The following is a 22509-nucleotide window of genomic DNA, read 5'->3' on the forward strand; positions in this document are numbered from 1 at the left end:
AATACATAAAGATTTGACTCAACCTCCCTTTCGACCCATCGTATCCACTGTTGGGAGTATTCACCAACCCATCGGTCAACTATTGGATAGACACTTGCAGGCAAATGTAATGAGGATGAGAACATTTGTAAAGGACACGACCCATTTTTTGGAAAGGTTAGGCACAGTACCACTAGTAGAGAACGAAGAAGTTATACTATGTAGCATGGACGTCAGGTCCCTGTATACTTCTATTCCTCACCAGGATGGAATTGAGGCGATAGAACAGACACTGCTCAACACAGAAATGGATTCAGACTTTAAAGTGTTCCTTATGGAGCTCCTTCATTTTACTCTTTTTCACAGTTATTTTGAATGGCAAGGTAAATATTTTTTGCAGTTGACCGGGACGGCCATGCGAAACTCGGCGGCTCCGGTCTACGCGAATCTATTTATGGAGCACTTCGAGAATAAATACATTCTCAATAGAGAACCATGGAAATCTCGTGCCAAAATGATACTGAGGTATATAGATGACATGTTTGTGATCTGGTCCGGTTCTGTACCAGATTTAAGGAATGCCATTGCCGAACTCAACTCACGGGATGAACGTATCCAATTTACTTTTGAAATGAGTGCACACAAAATCACGTTTCTAGATGTGGAAATACGTAGAAATGGGCCACTATTTGAAACGGACATCTACAGAAAACAGACTGACCGCAACAATTTGTTGCACTACAACAGTTTTCACAATGATCCTCTGAAAACGCATTTGCCCTACTCGCAAATGTTGCGAGTGAAACGGATTGTCTCTTCCCCAGTAACATCAGACATCAGAATCCATGAAATGGAAGAGAGATTTAAAAAAAGAGGATACCCTCAGAAAATATTGGATGAAGCAAAAGAGAGATGTGCACAAAAGGATAGGAATAGTTTGTTGATTCAAGCTCCAAAGAAAGAGAACACAAGAACTGTGGTGGTCTCGAAATACTCGACCAAGAGTAAAGTCTTCAAAAAACTCATCATAAAACATTGGGCGATATTGGCCCAAGAAGTTGATTTCAACAATATATTCAAAGAACTACCTCTTTTTGCATATCAGAGGGGCACGAATTTGGGGAACATGATTAAATCTGGCACCAAGAACACAGAGGAAGTTTTCAATGGCACCCTGCCTTGCCACAACTGCAGTCACTGCAACAACATTATCAGAGGGAATGTAATCACACATCCCAGCAAAGGCCACAACATCAAGCTACGTGTTTCAGCAACATGTGATTCGGCGAATGTTATATACCTATTGAAGTGTCCCTGTGGACAAGGTTACGTGGGTAAAACTGAGAGAAAAATGAAAGTAAGGCTGAATGAGCACAAATCAAACATTCGGAACAAACAGACAAAATCCACAGTTGCAACACATTTTTGTGAAGCTTCACATAATGTAAGCCAACTCAGATTCACTATCCTTGAGATTGTCCGAAAATGTGAAGGTGTTGATAACCGCAACAACATGCTTCGTAGAGAAAACTTCTGGATTTTCAAACTTGAAACACTGAAGCCGACCGGAATGAATGAAAGAACTGAATTTAGATGTTACCTTTAATGAGAATGGCATACCTTGCCACTAACATGGTCTCTGCATGTTGTCTTATAATTGCCTGTTTTGCTTTTTCAAAAGTTTTGCTTTTTCAAAAGTTTAACCATGTAGTATGGACATTTATTTGATTCTGTTTATTATTATTACTTTTTTCAGTACTATTGTAGCTACCTTTATTTTGTATGATTCACCTTCAATTCTAATTTTCTGCCGATTCATGTAATTTCTGGTTTCTTCCCCGTTTTAATTCATTCTATATACTTTTCCAACATGGCACCGCTTTTCTGCCTACATTTCCGTTTTCCGTTTTCCATTTCCATGACTCTCATCGGAACTTGGTCCTTTGTCTATGTTTTAATTCTAAACACTCGATAAAACAAGAGCTTTGCGTACGAGCTTAAACACCCTTCGTGAAGCGGCTCACGGGCACGCTAATCAACTTTACTGGTAAGCGGCACAAACTATTCTTCCTCACGTTCTATATTTCTTTACCTCGCAATTTACGAGCACTTTAAAAACTTTAACGTTACGTTTTCTTGCACAGTGGTTTTGCTATAATGTCGAGCATGTTTGGTGGAGGCAAATTGATTACTCTCTTCTACGCTTTATAACCTTCCCGGATGGATACTTTTGGAACGTTATTTTACAAATGCACGACTTACTCGGTTTTCGTTTTCACATGAGCATTTCGGGTGGAAGCTTTTTTCATTTCTCTTTCTACATAACGCTACCTGTTTGACTCTGACTTTGGCTACACCTGGCTTGCACGATGTTAAGTTAGGAAGTACTGTTGTATTATGACCTAGGTCCCTGATATGTCCCCATATCTGTTTGTTTATAGATCCCAGTCCCTGATGAAGGCTAGTCCCTAGCCGAAATGCATTGGATATGGACATTATAATTTAGGAATTCACAAGGCTGGATTGATGAATGTGATGATATAACTTTCATGAAAGAAAAAATAAATACTTAGATTTCTTCAAAGAATACGAACATTTGTTTCAATTAATGACTTAACCTGCATAGCCCCGAATGGGTTTCATGCTGTGACCAGGGGACGTTGCTCATGCTAAGGGCCACGCTATCAGTTTGTAGTGGACTCTTTGCCAGGAGGCTCTGCGCCTCTGGCAATGGCTGGAACGTCAGGGCGTGACTCTGACGGTTCAACACTTGGCAGGTTCTCTGAACGCCAGGGCGGACGAACTCAGCCGTCGGTGCTCGATGGATCACGAATGGCGTCTGAACTCGGACGTGGCGCAAGGCATCTTTCTGCAATGGGGAGAGCCTTGGTTAGATCTATTCGCCACAGAAGAGAACGCGCAATGTCATCAGTTCTGCGCGTTGGAGTTTCCAAGACGGCACTCGCACGGTGACGCCTTTTTCGGCGCGAGTGGAGTTGCGGTCTGTTATACGCCTTTCCGCCTATACCACTTCTGCCCAGAGTGCTGAAGAAGATCAGGCGCGACCGGGCCCAAGTTATCCTTGTGGCTCCGGACTGGGCACGAAGGTACTGGTATCCCGAGCTACTCAGCATGTCAGTCGGTCCCCCGATCCGCCTGCCCCTTCAGGAGGACCTTCTGTCGCAGCAGCAGGGGACGGTCCTCCACCCGAACCTGTCCAGTCTCCACCTCCATGCTTGGAGATTGAGCGGCGGCAGTTGAGGCCATTTGACTTGCCTCCTGAAGTCTGTGACGTAATTCTGGCAGCCAGGCGTCCCTCCACAAAGTCGGTATATGCCTGTCGGTGGAACAGATTTGTGGCATGGTGCACAGCAAAGGCTGTGGATCCTCTTTCTGCCCCTCTTTCCGAGGTTCTTCTGTTTCTTCTCTCTCTTGCCCAGCAGGGCTCTGCTCTGGGCACTATCAAGGGCTACCTTTCGGCCATTTCAGCCTTTCTAAGGCTTCCTGATCAGCCTTCTTTGTTCAAGTCCCCAATTGTAACGAGATTCTTGAAGGGCATCACACACATGTATCCACCTGTTCCGTTTGTGATGCCTCAGTGGGACTTGAACCTGGTTCTAACCTTTTTGATGTGTGCTCCCTTTGAGCCCCTTCATTCTTGTCCTCTCCGTCTCCTGACTTTAAAGACGGCTTTCCTGGTTGCCATCACCTCTGCCAGGAGAGTGAGTGAGCTCCAGGCTCTTTCTGTCCAACCTCCTTTCCTGTCCATTCATCCTGACAAGGTGGTTCTCAGGACAAAACCCTCTTTCCTGCCCAAAGTAGTTTCTGCTTTTCACATTGGGCAGTCTATCACCCTCCCCTCCTTCTTCCCGCCTCCGCATCCTTCAAAGGATGAAGAGCGGCTCAATCGTCTGGACCCAAAACGTGCGCTCTCATTTTATGTGGATCGCACACGCCAGTTCCGGGTGGATGACCAACTGTTTGTTGGCTACGTGGGTGCGAAGAAGGGACGGGCGGTACATAAACGGACCATCTCTCGGTGGGTCGTTCTGTGCATCAAAGCGTGCTACACTTTGGCTCGGAAGGAGCCTCCTGTTGGGCTGAGGGCCCATTCCACTCGGGCCACGGCGGCTACTACTGCCCTGGGCCGGGGAGTCCCTTTGCAGGACATTTGCCAGGCGGCTATGTGGGCCTCGCTGCACACCTTTGCGAGGCACTACTGCCTGGACAGTCAAGTCCGGAGGGATGGCTTCTTTGGCCGTTCTGTCCTCCAGGACTTTCTGGTGTAGGAGTGTATTGGTTCGCAGACCCACCACCGGGGTTGGTATTGCTGGGGTATCTATTCTAAGGTAAGGAATCTAACACTAACGTGTTTCTTTCAGATGAACAAGTTACTTACCTTCGGTAACGATATATCTGTAAGAAACATTAGTTAGTGTTAGATTCCTTACCAAACCCACCCTTCCTCCCCGTTCTGCGTCATCCCTTTCAGGGCCCTAGTTTCAAATGGCACCAGTGTTGGTTCTCACATGGCTCTGCGTTTTCTGGCGCGGAAAAGCTGTGTACAAAGAACTGACGTCAGCGCGCGGAGGCGGCGTCTATATACTCCAGCGACGTCATCACGGCGCACGACGACTGACGCGGAGCCGCAGGGGACGCCTGCAGACGACGCCTACTGACGCGCAGGGGTACTGCTACGCAAAAGTTTCCGGATCCAGACTGACGCCTGGGGATATTCTAAGGTAAGGAATCTAACACTAACTAATGTTTCTTACAGATATATCGTTACCGAAGGTAAGTAACTTGTTCATTAATAGCATTGTTATTCACAAAGCCAATAGCTTACACTTTCCTAATGCGAGTCCTATTGGCTATGGGAATGCTTATTGGTAGCAAGCAAGGACAGTGCTGTTGTGGTGCTGAGTGATGATGTCGTTGGGCTGAGTGATGTGGTGGTGTCCCCGGGTGATGTGGTGGTGTCCCCGGGTGATGTGGTGGTGTCCCCGAGTGATGTGGTGGTGTCCCCGAGTGATGTGGTGGTGTCCCCGAGTGATGTGGTGGTGTCCCCGAGTGATGTGGTGGTGTCCCCGAGTGATGTGGTGGTGTCCCCGAGTGATGTGGTGGTGTCCCCGAGTGATGTGGTGGTGCCCCCGAGTGATGTGGTGGTGCCCCCGAGTGATGTGGTGGTGCCCCCGAGTGATGTGGTGGTGCCCCCGAGTGATGTGGTGGTGCCCCCGAGTGATGTGGTGGTGCCCCCGAGTGATGTGGTGGTGCCCCCGAGTGATGTGGTGGTGCCCCCGAGTGATGTGGTGGTGCCCCTGAGTGATGTGATGTGGTGGTGTCCCCGAGTGATGTGATGTGGTGGTGTCCCCGAGTGATGTGATGTCGTGGTGTCCCCGAGTGATGTGATGTGGTGGTGTCCCTGAGTGATGTGATGTGGTGGTGTCCCCGAGTGATGTGATGTCGTGGTGTCCCCGAGTGATGTGATGTCGTGGTGTCCCTGAGTGATGTGGTGGTGTCCCTGAGTGATGTGGTGGTGTCCCTGAGTGATGTGGTGGTGTCCCCGAGTGGTGTGGTGGTGTCCCCGAGTGATGTGGTGGTGTCCCCGAGTGATGTGGTGGTGCCCCTGGGTGATGTGGTGGTGCCAGTGAGTGGTGCCCCTGGGTGATGTGCGGTGCCCCTGGGTGATGTGGTGGTGCCCCTGAGTGATGCCCCTGGGTGATGTGGTGGTGTCCCTGAGTGATGTGGTGGTGCCCCTGAGTGATGTGGTGGTGCCCCTGAGTGATGTGGTGGTGCCCCTGAGTGATGTGGTGGTGCCAGTGAGTGGTGCCCCTGGGTGATGGGGTGGTGCCCCTGGGTGATGGGGTGGTGCCCCTGGGTGATGGGGTGGTGCCCCTGGGTGATGGGGGGGTGCCCCTGGGTGATGGGGGGGGTGCCCCTGAGTCATGTGGTGGTGCCCTTGAGTCATGTGGTGGTGCCCCTGAGTCATGTGGTGGTGCCCGTGAGTGGTGCCCCTGAGTCATGTGGTGGTGCCCCTGATTCATGTGGTGCAGCAGCACAGAGACTGAAGCTAAGAACACGCAGGGTTGAGCGCTACAAAGCGCGTTCAGTTTATCAAAGACGGAGCCGGAAAAAAAGCAAGGGGAAACAGGAAAACACAGGGAGAGTGTATAATGATAGAGGCAGTGAGGGCTGGGGCTTGTACAGCAATCAAGTACGGGGTCGAGAAGGCACTGAATGGGAGAACACGGAAAACACCCAGGGCCAAGGAAGAAAGATGCAAGCACACGGGAGAGCAGGTGGAGACAAGCTCTTGGCATTGCTGTGGCGGGGGGGGGGAGCGGGAGCGCCTTCATTTGAAGTCTGATGCGGGGGGAGCGGCAGCCTTTGAAGTCTGATTGGGGGGGAAGCGGCAGCATTTGAAGTCTGATGCGAGGCACAGACAAATGGTGGTATGTGACGTGGCTGGTTTGTGCACGCGCATAAATCACATGAACTGTGTCTAATCCGCCGTTTTGTTAGACTGTTCTTTTCCCTTTACTATAATCTCGCCGGAGCAATGCGCAAGCGCATTTGCTCAGGCGAGACCTAAAAACAAATTGTGGCCGGCATTCACACACACCCCAGGATAGGTGCACGCTAGGGGTGCCTTGTGGTCCTTGAAGTTCCCCCCCCCCCCGCTTCCCCCAACAATATGGCAAGCTGTGGGTGTCCTGGGTGGGACTGTGACACTCCCAAAAATGTAAAGCGTTTGAAAGAAATAATAAATGACTGACTGTAGATACTCATTTATTATTCACTACTCCTCGCATGGAGTGCCCCATAATGCCCTTTGTGGGCTAATTTGCACCGATATTTATGTTGTACTGAAATTGTCACAGATTTAATACTTTATACGTTATTGAGTTAGTTTGCAGTGTTTTACATGTACAGTGTTTCAAATATTGCACATTGTATACATGGGCTAGACATTCTCCAAAGTGAGATGCTCATACATTGATTATAAGTGTTAAACAAGAAGTTCTTCGGCCTAGCATTGAAAGGGGCAAGAGTATCCAGTGTTCTATTGCTTCAGTTAAGCACTACACTGCCTTCCCATAGTTCTCCCTCATTACTGTGTCAGGGTCCGAGTGCACCGGTGTTCCTAAATATCTTACTGGTTCGCTAGTCCATAGCAGAGGGATTTCAGTTGTGACAGGAGTGGTAGCTGTTGTAAGTGGGAATATTAACGATTTTTCCCAATTGTTTTTCAGTCCAGAGAGACCACCGAATCCTACTACCTCTCGCAGCACTGGGGTTTAGTGTTGTTCTTGGTTCCTGACTTATAACAGGGTAGCATCAGCATAGGCCAAGATAAGTAATTTATAGCTATGGAAACGTTTTCTCCGATGTGAGTGATACTTGCGCAGGGCGCATGCCAGGGGTTCTGCTACTAGTGCATATAAATTGCGATTCTCCTATTTACATGACCAGAGAATCTGGATTTCATTAAAGACACGGAGGCTGACATTATGCATTATCCTTTAATAGCAACTCACAGCAGCCGCACTACATCATAAAGGATAAAGTTCTAGAGTTAACAACACTAAACAAAGGATGTATCTTGGAGATGATCTGCCTCTTTTAAAAGAATCGCAGCAGGAAAGAACTTCATAAACGGAGAGATCCAAGTAGAACTTGAAAAACATCATGGAAGAAACTTCAGCAAGTCAAAGCAACTTGAAAAACATCATGGAAGAAACTTCAGCAAGTCAAAGGCCAGTCGGTTAAACGGAATTGCCTGAAAGAAAGAAATGATTAAGAATCAAGAGCCTAGAGAGCTAAAGATCTCATCACAATTAGAAGATAACAGAAGCATAGGCATAATTCATAGAATAAAAACAATTGAAGCGATCAATAAATTCATAAAATACATATTAAAAGATGTAATAAGTTCATAAAAGACATGTCAAAAGTTGTAAAAGGGAGGAGGGAGGGATAATGTCAGCCTCAGTGTCTTTAATGAAATCCAGATTCTCTGGTCATGTAAATAGGAGAATCGCAATTTCATTACAAGACCGGAGGCTACATTATGCATGTTCGGTGCCCCGAAGGACAACATCAGACATATGATTGATAGGCTTGCAATAATGACGAGCAAAAGTGTTAGCATTTGACCAGTCAGCAGCTTTTAGGATATCATCCAACTTACCACCTGACCAGAAGGATTTACTTGCCATAGCTCCTCTGATAGAATGTGCTTGAAACTTAGAGAGGTCGATACCAGCAAGGCTCATGGTAGATTTAACCCACCTAGCTATGGAGGTGGATGAGACAGGTTTAAAAGGTTTAACAAAAGAAACTAAAAGTTGATTTGCATCAACAGGGCGTAGGAGAGGCATCCTAGCGTCATACTCTTTCATACAAGCAACCACACAAAGTTTAGGGAAACTGTCGAACCGAGGATAAAAGATAAAACCTGACATGGTTTTAGTTCTTCTTAGTAATTCAAACTTAACACCAAAAATATCATAACATCTATTAGAAATGTCTAAGCTTTTGATGTCAGATACTCTCCTACAGGAGACTAAACACAAGAGAGTGGCGAGTTTGAAGGAGAGAAATTTTCTATTAAGGGAAGAGTTATCTGGCCAAGAACAAAAAAGGTCTAGAATACACTTGACATCCCAAAGGGTCTGATACTTAGGTCTAGGGGGTCTCCTTAGCCTTCTACTCTTGAGGACTCTACAAATGATAGAATTTTTACCTACCGATTTACCGTTGATAGAGGAATGGCCCGCGGAGATTGCGGATCTAAAGCAATTATTAATACGATAGGATAGGCCTCTGTCAAATTGTTCAACCAGAAAATGTACAATATTGACGACAGGAGCCTCCACGGGATCCAGACTCCTTTCCAGGCACCAATGAAACCATTTTGTCCAAATGCTGTTATACCTAAAGGGTGTTCCGGGTGCCCAAGATTCTCCGAGAAGAGAGAGGGCTGTCGACGAAAGTCCAGACAACTCGTTAGATTGCCTGACACTTTCCAGGCAAGAAGGTTCAAATTCCCCTCGAGAATAAGATGATTATCTTCCCCGTCTGCGTTTGAGACCAGGCCTGGAGACGCTGGGATCAGAAAGGGAATGTCCCATGCTAGTTCCAGGGCTGTCGGGAACCAAGCTTGGGATGGCCAAAAGGGAGTTATTAGGATCAGAAGGCATTGTTCCGATCTGACTTTCTGAAGGACCCTCTGAATCATGGCGAAAGGAGGGAAGGCATAACCCAGGAAGTGAGACCATGGTTGGAGAAAGGCGTTCACAGCAAGAGCGCCCGGGTCTGGCATCCAACTGAAGTAGTTGGGAAGTTGGAAGGTAAGCCTGCTGGCAAATAAGTCGACGTCTATGGGACCCCAAAAGTGGGAGAGGGTATTAAAGACGTTCACATTGAGTTTCCAGTCCGACAAGTCTGGAAGGAATCTTGAATTCCAATCTGCAGAAATGTTTGATTTCCCGGGAAGATATTCCGCCCTGAGGGAAATTTTGTGTTTCAGACAGAACTTCCAAAATTTCTTGGCAAGATTGGAGAGATCTGCAGATCTCGTTCCACCAAGACGGTTGATATAGGCCATAGCGGAAATGTTGTCCATTTTCAAAACAGACCTCCCTTGAATGGAGTGTTTCAAGCTCATAAGAGCGTATAAACCGGCTGTCAATTCCAGAAAATGTATGTGTTGATAAGATTCCTATAGGGTCCAAACCCCACCGGTATTTGGTCTTCCAAACGTGCACCCCAGCCATGAAGACTGGCATCTGATTCTAGGACAAAATCCGGGGAAGAGCCAAAGATAGCTTTCCCGTTCCAGGCGTCTAAGTTCTCCAGCCACCAAGAGAGTTCTGCTCTGGCATCTGGGTCCAGAGAGACAAGCTCCCCATACCATAGACCTGAATTGAGCGCTTTTCTCTTTATTCTCTGAAGCGCGCGGTAATTCAGAGGACCGGGGAAAATGGCCTGGATGGAAGAAGAAAGAAGCCCAAGAAGTCTGGCTAGTTCGCGGAGCGTTAAAGACTCTTCTTTCAAGACGGACCTGATCTCCTTCCGGATCTTGGCAATCTTCTTGGCAGGAAGAAGAAGGCATTACACGGTGTCTAGAGAGAAGCCAAGGAATTCTATGGTCTTGCAGGGAGAGAGAATGGACTTCTCTCTGTTGATGATGAATCCTAGACTCTCTATTAAGTTCATGTAAGTTTTTAGATCTCTTAGGAGTTCTGAATGATAAGAATATCGTCCAGGTAGATGATGAGACGGATACCCCTTTCTCTTAGAATTGTAACGATACACTTCATGATCTTGGTAAAACACCAAGGGGCCGAAGAGAGGCCGAAGGGAAGAACTTGAAACTGGTAAAGACGTTCTTTCCAAGCAAATTGAAGGAAAGCTTGATGTTCTTTGTACATAGGGATGGTGAAGTAGGCATCCTTCAGGTCTAACTTGACCATCCAATCTCTTTCGAGAAGGAGATCCCTTAGGAGGTGGATACCCTCCATTTTAAAATGACAATAAACCAGAAATTTGTTGACTTCTCGAAGGTTTATTACGGGTCTCCACCCTTTGTCCTTTTTCTGAACAAGAAACGGTGTGCTTAGGAACCTTGCATCGGACCAGGGAACCTCTACTATTGCGCCCTTTTTGAGCATAGAAATAATTTCTTCATCCACGATCTTTTCCTGATCTTGTGAAAGGACAAAGGGTTGGGGTAAGCGTGATTGGAAGGGGATCTGTAAAAAGTCTATCTTGAAGCCCATAACAGTTTCTAGAACCCATGGATCTTGGGTGATTGAATCCCTAACATGATAGAACTGTTTTAGTCTTCCCCCTACTATGGGAGGGAAAGAAGAAGAAGGAGTAGTACTTACTTGTAGAATTGGAGGTGTTGGGAGTACCACGACCTCTGGAACCACGGTTTCTTGGACCCCTTCCTCTTTGGGGAAAGAAGGGTTGTCTAGGGGGGTAGAAGCCCCTTCCAGTTCCTCTGATAGATGAATAGGGTCGTTGGTTGCCTCGGCCGGAAGAGCGACCCCTTCTTCCGGCCTGACCAAAAAGGTAGGTGTTAAATACCCGTCTTAGGTTATTTTGAGCCCTATCGAGAGCAGTGAAGGTAGACACATTTACCAATCTCCTTGATAATATCTTCCCCGAAAAGGAGGCCCTTAGGGTTTTGAGAGGGTTCTCTCTCTGCTATGTCTCCTAATTTGAGGTTAATTTTATTCAAAATAGATCTCCTCCTTTCAACGTTTAAACTGGAATTAGCGTTGCCAAGGAGAACAAAGGCTCTTTGGCTCCACCCTCGAATGAGATCGACATCCAAAGGGGTAGAGGAGAGGTGGGATTGTTCGGCCATGTCCAGGATTCTAACAAGGGGTCCTAAGACATCTAAAAGACGGTCTTGGCAGCCTTTAAGAGCTCTCTCCAGCCCTTTCCTAGGGTCTCGCCCTAACTTAAATAGGAATTTGATAAGGTCTGGATCTAGGTTTGGAGTTTGACAGACCCTCTTTTCAATGGTAGGTCGGGGGGATTCAGATCTCATTGTGTTTCTAGTATTTCTATCTAAAAGGTTTCTCAACCAACGTGTGACAAACTGGGAAACGTGATCCTGTGGGAATCACTTCAAACTATTAGGGTGAGAGATGTTTAGGGGAGAAAACATCTCTTCTCCGATAGGGTTCAAAATAGTATTTTTAGAGTTCGGTTCCGGATCAGGTTGAGAATTAAGGTCATGTTGGACCTCATCTAGGTCAAAGATCAATTCGTCTGAGGGGTCTTTGGAGGAGTTGTCATCAAAGGAGGAGAAAGAGAGTCAAAACCAATATTCTTTTTTTGGTTAGCACTATTCCAAAGTGTGCCGCGAGGGACACCGTACATATTTGTGCCGCCATGAGCACCGGTCAAGGGAGTGTCCCGAGGGACATCAGGTTCAAGTGGGGCGCAGTGGCCTCCCATCCAAAGTGAGGTGCTAGGACCTCCCGTACTATGAAAGGCGCTAGGGCCTGTAGTGCTTTCACAATGTTTAGTCTTTTTGGGTCTCTTACTGTGTAAGGGAAGATCTTGGGAATCACACGGTCTTTTAGAGAGCATGACTTCTTTGAGAGAGGACATCATACAGGGCTTAATTTCCTGTTGAAGGAATTTTTTAAGTGAATTGCCGATAGGGGCAGGTGAACTTGCAGTGGCGTCATCAGAATCCATGTCAGACATGGTGTAGAAAGAATTCAGAGGAAATTAGAATGATATTAATGAAGTAAAGTAATAAAGACTTCTCCTCTCTTTCTCCTCCTTTTTTTTTTTTTTTTTATTAAATAAGCTCAGAATATAAAAAATACCCTTTTTTATGTAAGGTAAGGGTGGGTAGGTTATAGTAAGGGAAGTTGGAGTATTATTATCAGTATCTATTAGGGAAGTAATATAACTATTCAAATCCTTATTAATATTATTGGCAAAATCCTTGTTAATATTATTGGCTAAATAGCGTATTTTGATGGTAACAAAAGCGTTTGTATCGTTATTAGAAAGGTATCGGTGAAAATCGCAATGGGCAGAGTGTCACCGACGGCTGAAGCAGAGCAACTGACAAAATACCGAGGAGTGCTCGAGCTCAGCCGCCGGAGAAGAGGAAAGTCGCTTCGGAAAGGAGGCACGCAACGCGGGTGTTGCTAATGTCCTTTCCTTTAAAGTGAAGCGTATTTCAGGGCAATGCGTTAAAAAATTAGATAGGAGCGTGGAACAAGGGCAGAAAAACGGCGGACATCGGCGAAGTTGTTGCGCGATCGCGCTGGGGAAAAGGGAAGGTCATTACAAAGGTGAGGGACAACCGAAAATTGGAAGTCCATGGGAGGGGGGTTGGAGTGGTATCGAGAAACCAGCGCCACCCACGAGTAGGGAATCAAGCCAATGAGGCACAGGTCAGGAATAGTAACGCAAGGTAGTCGGAAAACGGCTAAGAGGGCAGAGTTAAGGCGTCACAGGATGAAGAAAGAAGCATGAAGGCGTAGTAAGGCATCATATTGGCATTGAAACGTTTAGAAATTATCAATATACACGAAATATAACCCAAATTGTTCAAAATTAAGGAGAAATAAGAAGTAATGACTTATCTGCTGGCGAGCCGCTTTTAAAAGAGGCAGATCCGCTCCAAGATACATCCTTTGTTTAGTGTTAACTCTAGAACTTTATCCTTTATGATGTAGTGCGGCTGCTGTGAGTTGCTATTAAAGGATAATGCATAATGTAGCGTCCGGTCTTGTAATGAAATCAAGGGAAAGGGGGCAACCCTGACGGGTGCCGCGCATTATTGCTAGAGGAGCGGAGAACATCCGATTCGCAGATATGCGTCTCGTTAGGTTTGAATACAGGACTTGTATTAATTTAGTATAGACCTCCCCTTCTCACCCACCTGCCGAAACACCGCCAACATAAAGAGCCATTCCACAGAATCAAGAACTTTTTCATTATCTAAACATACTGCTAACACCTGCGTTGTCAGCTCAGTGAGGGGTATAGCACCGAATAGTGCTCTAAGGTTGCTGGTCAAGGTTTGTCCTGGGACGAATAGTTTTGTGTCCGTATTTAATAATAATAGTGGACAATTGGAGAAGCAGTGCTCCCCAGGAATCCCTGTTTTTTTTGATTATCAGCAAAACATTGTGCATAGTGGCTGGCATAATACCCTCTCAGGCAATTTTCTCGAGATATTAACAAGGTGGGTAATCCGTTTTACTTGAAATGTCTCGTAGAGGGCTAATGAGAGGCCGTTGGTTCCAGGGGATTTCTCACTGGGCATCTTCTTGAGCGCTGCCATAATTTCTATATGGTGAAGAGGGGCTATCAGCCTCTCTCTATTCTCGTTTGTGAGGCATTCCATTTTAATAGGGGCTAAATGTTATGTTATGTTATGTTATGTTATGTTATGTTATGTTATGTTACATACATTTGTAATGCGCACTGCTGCCCCAGCTAAGGGGCGTCCAGGCGCATGGCAGGTAAAAATGCAACACCACAGGAAACACAACAGAAGGGAGGAAAGTGAATTTATTAAAACAAGAAGGTTTTTAAGGCTTTACGAAAGACTAAAAGATCATCTAGCAGTCGCAACTCTACAGGAAGGGAGTTCCAGAGCTCGGCTGCTCTGACCCGGAAGGAACGGCCACCAACCCGACACAGCCTGTATCGGGGAATCACAGTAAGTGCATGACCCAAGGATCTCAGGGGCCGAGTAGGCACATACCACGACAAAAGGTCCGCAAGAATAGGGGGACCTACTCCCCTCAAAATCTTGAACGCCATACACAGCACTTTAAACTGAATTCTGGCCCTGATAGGCAACCAGTGCAGTGATCTCAAAGTGCTGGAGGCAGAACAAGTACGGGGAAGGCCAACAATAGCTCTCGCCGCAGCGTTCTGGACGCGTTGGAGGCGGGTAACCTCAGCCACGTTGGACCCTACCAGAAGAGAGCTGGCATAGTCCAGGCGAGATAACACTGTAGCCTGGACTATCAGCTGCCTGGTGCGATGGTCAAAGAACTTCAAAACCGGGCGAAGCGACCGTATGATACCAAAGCAACAGGCCGCGATTTTCTTCGTGTGGCCAACGTAGCTGAGGGAGGGATCCATCCATACTCCTAAGTTCTTTAATTCCGTGACCGGGAGGGGGGCCGGCCCCAGCTCCGTAGGCCACCATCTGTCCCCCCATAGCTCCGATCTCTTGCCTACGATCATGATCTCTGTTTTCTTAGCGTTGAGCTGGAGACAGTTGTTCTTCATCCAGCTCGCCACCGCCCTAAGTCCACTCTGAAACCTGGGGGCATCCCGGTCCGCATCCCCGCTGATCGTAACCGCTAGCTGAGTGTCGTCAGCATATGAGACCATAGTCATGCCCCATTGCTTGACGACCTCAGCCAGCGGTCTCACGTAGAGATTAAACAACGTGGGACTCAGCGAGGATCCTTGCGGCACCCCCTGTTTCAACGGATGGAATTGGGACTGGAACGGTGGGACTGCAACGCTAAAGAAACGATCGTCTAGAAAAGACCGGAACCACTGGAGGGCAGGTCCACCCAGCCCAATCTCCTCCAGGCGATGCAACAGGATAGGATGCGAAACAGTATCAAACGCAGCGCTCAAGTCCAATAAGACGAGCGCTGCTGTCTGGCCCGCATCCATCACCGTGCGAAGGTGTTCAGCCATGGAGAGGAGGGCGGTCTCCGTGCTGTGTCCAGCACGGAACCCATTCTGGGTGGGATCCAAGATGTTAGCATGGATAAGGTGAGCCGAAAGAACTTTGTTGACATGGGCCTCCAACACTTTGGTCGGCCACGGGAGTAAGGAGATGGGCCGATAGTTTTCAGGCTTATCTGGATCCAGAGACGGCTTCTTCAAAATGGGAGAGACCACTGCCCGCTTCCAGCTAGCGGGTACCGTGCTTGATTCCAATGAGATGTTAATCAGGGAGTGAACCACGGCCCGTCCCACAAACGACTGCTCTCTAAAGAGAGTCGCTGTAAGCGGATCAGCGGGGGACCCTGATTTGACCTGCAGAGCCAGGAGGTCAAACCCCTCTGATGTCAGCGGGGGCAGCACGTGCAGGGTGGAATCACCATAGATGTTGATCGGGGGCTCAGCCGGAGGCCCTGTACAAGGGAACGTCCGATAGATGTTTTGGACCTTTTCCAAAAAGAAACAAGCGAGAGCCTCACAGTGAGTGGTGGAACCAGTCGTCGTAGTACAGGCACGCTTTGCCAAAAGATCCTTCATCACTTTAAAGATGGTTTTAGAGGGGTTGGAGCTGTTGCCGAATTCAGTAGCGTAGTAAGCTGCCCGAGCTTGGCAAACAGCCCGATGGTAAACTTTGACGGAGGCGAGATAAATAGCCTTTTTCCCGGTATCGTACGCCTTCCGCCAAGCCCTCTCTGCTCGCCTACAACTACCCTTGAGTGAACGTAGGGCGCCATCGTACCACGGACTGGAGTCCCTGGAGCTGACTTTACAAGCGGTAAGTGGAATAAGGGCGTCAAGCGCCTTGGAGATCCAGGAGCAGAACTTCTCGTAACCTGAGTCAACCAGCAACGGAGGTTCTAAAGGCTCCTCGGCGAGGACACAGTGTAAGTCCTCCAGCCGTAATTTAGTCCATTGCCGCCTTATAACCAGCTTTGCCGGGGGAACAGTAATCATTCCCGGCAAAGGGGTACAGATGGTAACCAAAGAGTGGTCCGTCCAGCCAAGAGGTGTGACGGCGGAGACAGCAGCGTCTGCCAAATTGGTGAAAAAAGGATCTAAGGTATGGCCGCCTGTATGAGTAGGCTGTCGGACCAATTGCACCAGTTGAAGGGCCTCCAGGTCAGCAAGAATACCGCTAACCGAGGGGGAGGTAAGGTTCTCAAAGTGTAAGTTGAGGTCTCCCAAAATCGAGAAATTGGGGCAGCCTACCGCCAAGGAACTAACCATGTCGGGGAGGGCCGCTCTAAACGCCACATCACTCCCAGGGGGGCGATAGACCACCATCCCCGAGAGTGTGAAATGTGGGGTGACCGAGATTTTAAACACCGCACTTTCACATCCCGCAATGGTCAGACCAGACCAACTACCAGTGAGGCCAGGTCGCAAGGCCAACGCAATACCCCCTCCCCTGGTAGATCGATTAAGGGTAAAAACCGAAAAATCAGAGGGAAATGCCAAGTTGATAATGGCCACATCGTCATCCTTCAACCACGTCTCGGTGATGGCTACGATGTCCGGGGCCTCTTCCTGTATCAGGTCAAACACGGCCTGATAATGCAGCACCAGAGACCTGGCATTCAGGCTGAAGATGCGAAGGGAATGCTCGGCGAGGTTCCTACTAAGGGAAACCGCAGGATTTTCGTGTGAGCTCAGGGTAGGGGGATCCAAAGACCACCTTCCACACGCACAGTGAAAGGGGCCCGCTAGTGGGTGTATTGGGGGAAGGGTACAACTCACATTTGAACGACCTATACCCCGCAGAGTGTCGCCAGAGTACACCAGCATGGTAACGAGAGCCGAGACCAACTCTCAAGGACCCCAGATGCCCGCAGCGCCCTGCGCGTCCGTAGCGCGGACGGGCGCAGACGGGCAGGACTCGGGCACGACTCCGGCTAAGCGACGGCGTCCCACTGCGCGTTCCCGCTGCGCGGGAAAGGACGACTTTAAATAGGCGTTCCTTGGAGCCGAGCGAGCGTCAAAACGCTCCAAGATGGCGCCCGCAAACAAACCACAAAGCCCAAAGCAAGATGGCGCCTAAAGCTGCAACCCAGGGCCACCCACGGAACCCGGACCCGCCAAGTGACGGTGCTTTAGTAAATTTTACGTGCGGTAAGAGGGAGGGGGGGATCTATACCCATGTCCTGCCAAAAGTAAGGGAACAGTAAAAGCTCAGCCAACAAAAGAACAAAACTGAAGTTAAAAGTGCAGAGCGAGCAGAGCGCACGTGCCAGCGCGCTAAGGGTAGAAGCAGTACCTGACCAGAGTCCAGATACCGAGTCCGCCTTAAATAGGCGTTCCTTGGAGCCGAGCGAGCGTCAAAACGCTCCAAGATGGCGCCCGCAAACAAACCACAAAGCCCAAAGCAAGATGGCGCCTAAAGCTGCAACCCAGGGCCACCCACGGAACCCAGACCCGCCAAGTGACGGTGCTTTAGTAAATTTTACGTGCGGTAAGAGGGAGGGGGGGATCTATACCCATGTCCTGCCAAAAGTAAGGGAACAGTAAAAGCTCAGCCAACAAAAGAACAAAACTGAAGTTAAAAGTGCAGAGCGAGCAGAGCGCACGTGCCAGCGCGCTAAGGGTAGAAGCAGTACCTGACCAGAGTCCAGATACCGAGTCCGCCTTAAATAGGCGTTCCTTGGAGCCGAGCGAGCGTCAAAACGCTCCAAGATGGCGCCCGCAAACAAACCACAAAGCCCAAAGCAAGATGGCGCCTAAAGCTGCAACCCAGGGCCACCCACGGAACCCGGACCCGCCAAGTGACGGTGCTTTAGTAAATTTTACGTGCGGTAAGAGGGAGGGGGGGATCTATACCCATGTCCTGCCAAAAGTAAGGGAACAGTAAAAGCTCAGCCAACAAAAGAACAAAACTGAAGTTAAAAGTGCAGAGCGAGCAGAGCGCACGTGCCAGCGCGCTAAGGGTAGAAGCAATGTCAGCAATATTCAGCAATGTCTTCAAAAATGTCATTGTGGGGTGGGATGTGTAATGATCAGAGTAATACTTACAGAATCTATCAACTACTGTGCTCCCTGAATAGGCTTGCCTTGTTTTACCTGTAAGCTGAGCACATTGTTCGCCATTTTACTTGGCCTGGTCAGGGCTGCTAATGTGGTGCTAGGTCTTTCTTGCCTTACACTCTGGCAGTGGCGTACTTTCCCAAGTGTGTGATATCTGATTGGGCTAGCTTGGCATATTCTTCTAAGGCGGCTTTAATCTGTGCCTGTATTACCCGACTAGGCTGTTGCGTCTGTACCAGCTCCTTTGCTTTCAAAACCCCCTCCAGCCTATGCAACCAGCCCATAATTGCACGCAAAACTCCTGCACGCTTAGAGATGGTGATACCACAAATGTATTCCTGAAAAGCCTCCCAGAGCATGAGCATTTGAGCCACGCTTCCTTTGTTTGTCCCTTAATACTCCTCTTTGGCTTGCTCGATTTCCTTATGGAACACTGGGTCAAGGAGCGAATTTTGCGGTAATCGCCATGTGTTCATTTGAGGACATATATCTGCAATTCGCAGGGTGAGCTGTATAGGAGAGTGGTCTGTGTAGGTTCTGGTTGTTGTTCGCAGTCTTCCGACCAGCGAGAGGGATGTTAGCCAATAATCAATGCACGTGTGGGTGTCGTGAATAGAGGAGTAATGTGTGTACTCTCTGCCTTCAGTGTTAATGTGCCGTCAGGCATCCATGAGCCCACCCGCCTCAGCCATAGCAGCAATGGTGCAGGCTGCAGCAGAGGGCCTGCCTGGAAAGCCTTTGGACCTATGTAACTCTGGAGATAGCACGCAATTAAAGTCCCCCTCCCAACATATCTGGGGTATGTGACTGTATGTGATAGTTTTACTGTGTAGCGCTTTATAAAACTGTGGGTCGACATAGTTGGGGCTGGACACCCCTATCAGCAGAGCCTCAAACCCTCTGCCTGCAGTGAGAGATTGCATATTGCCATCTGTCTAGGTGTACCATTTTAAGTGTAACACCAGAGTTACGTCTTGCCCACGCAGTACTCCACACGCATGAGAAGTAACCCCTGCTGCCAGACACCCCCCCTTCATTCTCCACTGTGATATTAGACAGGTCTGAGGAGTCAGTTGAATCTCCTGCAGTATTGCCACATCAATATTGTGTCTTTGGAGATATGCGACTATTTTGCTATTGTTAATAGATTTACACATGACACTCCCTCCTTTCTGATCAGAAGCTCACTACCTATTATTGGACCCTTTAAAACGTGTGCTATAATATAAAGTCTGCCCTATGGTAGACTCTAGTGGGAAGCGGAGAGCACAGCAATTTCCCCTCATTGACTGAAACGTGGTTGTTTCGAATTATGTGAACTAAACAAAACTGGGTGTGTGGCCATAGTAGTGTTTATTGCTATCCTGAAAATGCAGCGAATTTCCAGTCTGATGATGGGGAATGATTCAAGCAGGTGACTCTATGAAAGGTGCCTACAATGGAGAACTAGTATTACAGATAAGTAACTAATTTCACATAGAAAGCAGCCATGTATTGTAGGCTAGGAGATGCGAAGCGCTAAGTGGCCTGTGTACGGTGGAAGCATCTTTTATTACAAAGTGTAACATCATAAATCCACTTTTTTTTCTTGCAACAATTTCACGAGTCACTGCTTCATTTTTAGGATCTGAAAACTTCTAGAGGTTTGTTTGACGAAATGAAGAAAACTGCAAACAACAATGTCAAACAGGTAATATTTTGCACTTTACAAACTGTTTCCTTGCATCCAACCTTCTGCTTGGATTGCGTGGATTCAGCAATGAGAGATAATAACATTTGATCTCCTCAGTAGTCTACTGTAATTCCAATACCAGACATTTGTCGTTTGATTATTATTGTGCATGAACTAGAACTGTATAATCAAACTTCAAGGCTTCAAGTATGTACATGTTAACTTTGGTATGCAAGGACCATAAACTTAAAAGTAGACCAAGTACAATATTCAAAAGTAAGTGAAAGAGAGCTGCTTCTTAGTTGTATTTTGTAATTATAGTTACACCTCACCAGAATTGGCATATGGTTATTTGATTTAATATAGTCATTCATGTTTTGAGCAAGAGGGTCATCTACCAAAATTCAGCAATATAGCAGAAATAGGTCCCTTGCTGCTTTCATACGTCCCCACAGGCAGTGAGTTTTAGGCTGAAGAAAGATTGTGGTAAATTGAAGAATTAGCAGTATTCAAATAGCATGCCTGTTATCAGTTAATGGGCTCCTAAAACATGCTCTCAAATTTGCATTTGCTTCTCTTGTCCCTTAGGGTGCGCTTTTTATTACCATTTTGCTATTTTTTTCTGTGCAATTTTTTCTGTGCATTTTGTGTAGACTTCATTGACTTGTTTGAAATTATGTATCAAGAAGCATGTTTAATTTTTCTATAGGCATTTGACAAGTCAGATTTGCTTTAAATCTGCCACAAAATGAAAAATCCCTTTTGCGCAAATCTGCCATCTGTTAACTGTGATTGTGTTTGAATGGGCAGTGAGTGTATTGACCAAATGACCGGACTGGGAGAATCATAACGCACTTTAGATTATAACACACCTAAGTGTTTCAGTGGGCAATGTGTTACCTAGCTAGAGAGTAACACTTCAGCAAGAACTGTGACCTGAAAGCATGTCCAGAGGCTCACCTCTTGCAGAAAGGCTTGTGCAGGTTGCAGATCCACTGTATCCTCTGTTCTTTATGCTGAGTGCAGAAATTACCTGGAATCCCAACAAGCATTTACAATGCAATGGTCTCGGCATTGTTAAAGATAGAGCTATTGGCATTGCTCATGACGGGGACGGGTCAATAGATACTTTTATAGATACAGCAAAGCCCACATTTACTAAAGGTTTGTGCAAGAGATCTTGAGACACAAGTATCAGAGTAAATCAATTTTTGCATGAAAAACGCCAATGCAGTGAGGCACAGGCAATCAGTATTATGGTATATTGCCTGAAGTACCTATTTGTACTGGGGGGTTTACCCTGAATGTTCTCTGCAACCTGCTTTGGTGCTCTTTAGAGATCACGTGACATGGGATACATAGTATCAACCAAAATTACAAATAAAATTAAACTTGGGGAGAGAAAGAAATACAGATTTGTCCAGCAGCTGGATTAACCCATCAAGTTATCGTAGGGCAGTGGAACATGTAACCTGCTTTTTATACACAGATCACTGTCGCTAATACCAACCTCTTCTCATTGGAACTGTAGTCAGGACACTCGAGGCGCTATCCTCTTTTACCATGGTCATACAACTCGTCACTCTCCCTTTTTCGGGTACACAGCAGTAGTTGTTGGGAAGTGTTAGACTCAAGTCCTACAAATCTCACTTAAACAGATACACCCTTGACTCTTGGATGCGGTCAATGGCACATGACTTTGTTCTCCCAGGTGCCGTGGGCACCATAGAGAAGAAAGCGTTAGTGATTTCGGAAGCAAACACTACTCGCTTAGGATTTGCTTGGAACTGTCCTACTTCTGGTCACCCGCTGGATGGTAAGGGTGCCATGGGGACTAATGCAGGCAAGGAAATGGCTTCCCCGACACCCTCTTGGGTAGTAAATTATAGGTACACCGCAGTGCAGTGGGTACCTTGCACGGCTTTACCCTGGTGCGGTTTCATCTGCTGCACTAGTAATAGCTAACTCCCTGAGAACCAGACCTGTCTACCATCAGGGACACTAGAATTATTCAGCAGCAGAGGGCTAAATTATGTGGTTGGGTTGAGTAAATTATACGGCAAGAAAAAGGCAAATTATGCTGCATAATGCGTAACATATTGTAAAACTATTACTTCGTTATTTTGTCATTTATTTAACTTGACAACCCTATCTGGGCATGGTTGCAACTCAATAGTACCAGTTCAACACCCAAATATAGCAATAACCAACAGAATGGTGACCAGTCTAGTTTTGAAAAGAGCAGTCCAACACGTGGCAACACTTGTCACTGCATTTTTAGTAACTTTTGCGCGGTTTAAGGTAGATGTTTTCGCTAAAATCTGCAGGTTATGCGGCTGATGGTGGATGTATGTGGCAAATGCGAAAATCGCAGAGGCGGCACAATTGCATATTTCCAGTGGCCCTGGCTATTAGGCCGCATAGGCCTTCTCCTTAAAGCCGGTCAGCAGAGAAGCAATCACATAGTGCAGAATGGGTTTCTACACGATTGACTGAACATCGGAAATCAGGAGCAAAGACTGAAGAAACTCCAAGTACTAGTGTAGCACCAATGCAATCGCCCTGCACGCGCTGCCACGACAAGTACTTTT

At 47.2% G+C, this 22509-nt stretch overlaps 1 protein-coding gene across 1 annotated transcript in view; it reads left to right on the plus strand.

The window, feature by feature from the left end:
• MTBP (MDM2 binding protein) overlaps positions 1-22509 on the plus strand; it is a 181060-nt gene that overhangs the window by 142206 nt on the left and 16345 nt on the right. The window contains exon 21 of the mRNA XM_086966165.1: positions 19871-19936. Within this exon, the coding sequence (XP_086822291.1) occupies positions 19871-19936 (66 nt within the window). The remainder of the gene's footprint in view (positions 1-19870; positions 19937-22509) is intronic.

This window comes from Lissotriton vulgaris, chromosome 4_1 (genome assembly GCF_964263255.1).
Source record: "Lissotriton vulgaris chromosome 4_1, aLisVul1.2, whole genome shotgun sequence".
Taxonomy (NCBI): Eukaryota; Metazoa; Chordata; class Amphibia; order Caudata; family Salamandridae; genus Lissotriton; species Lissotriton vulgaris.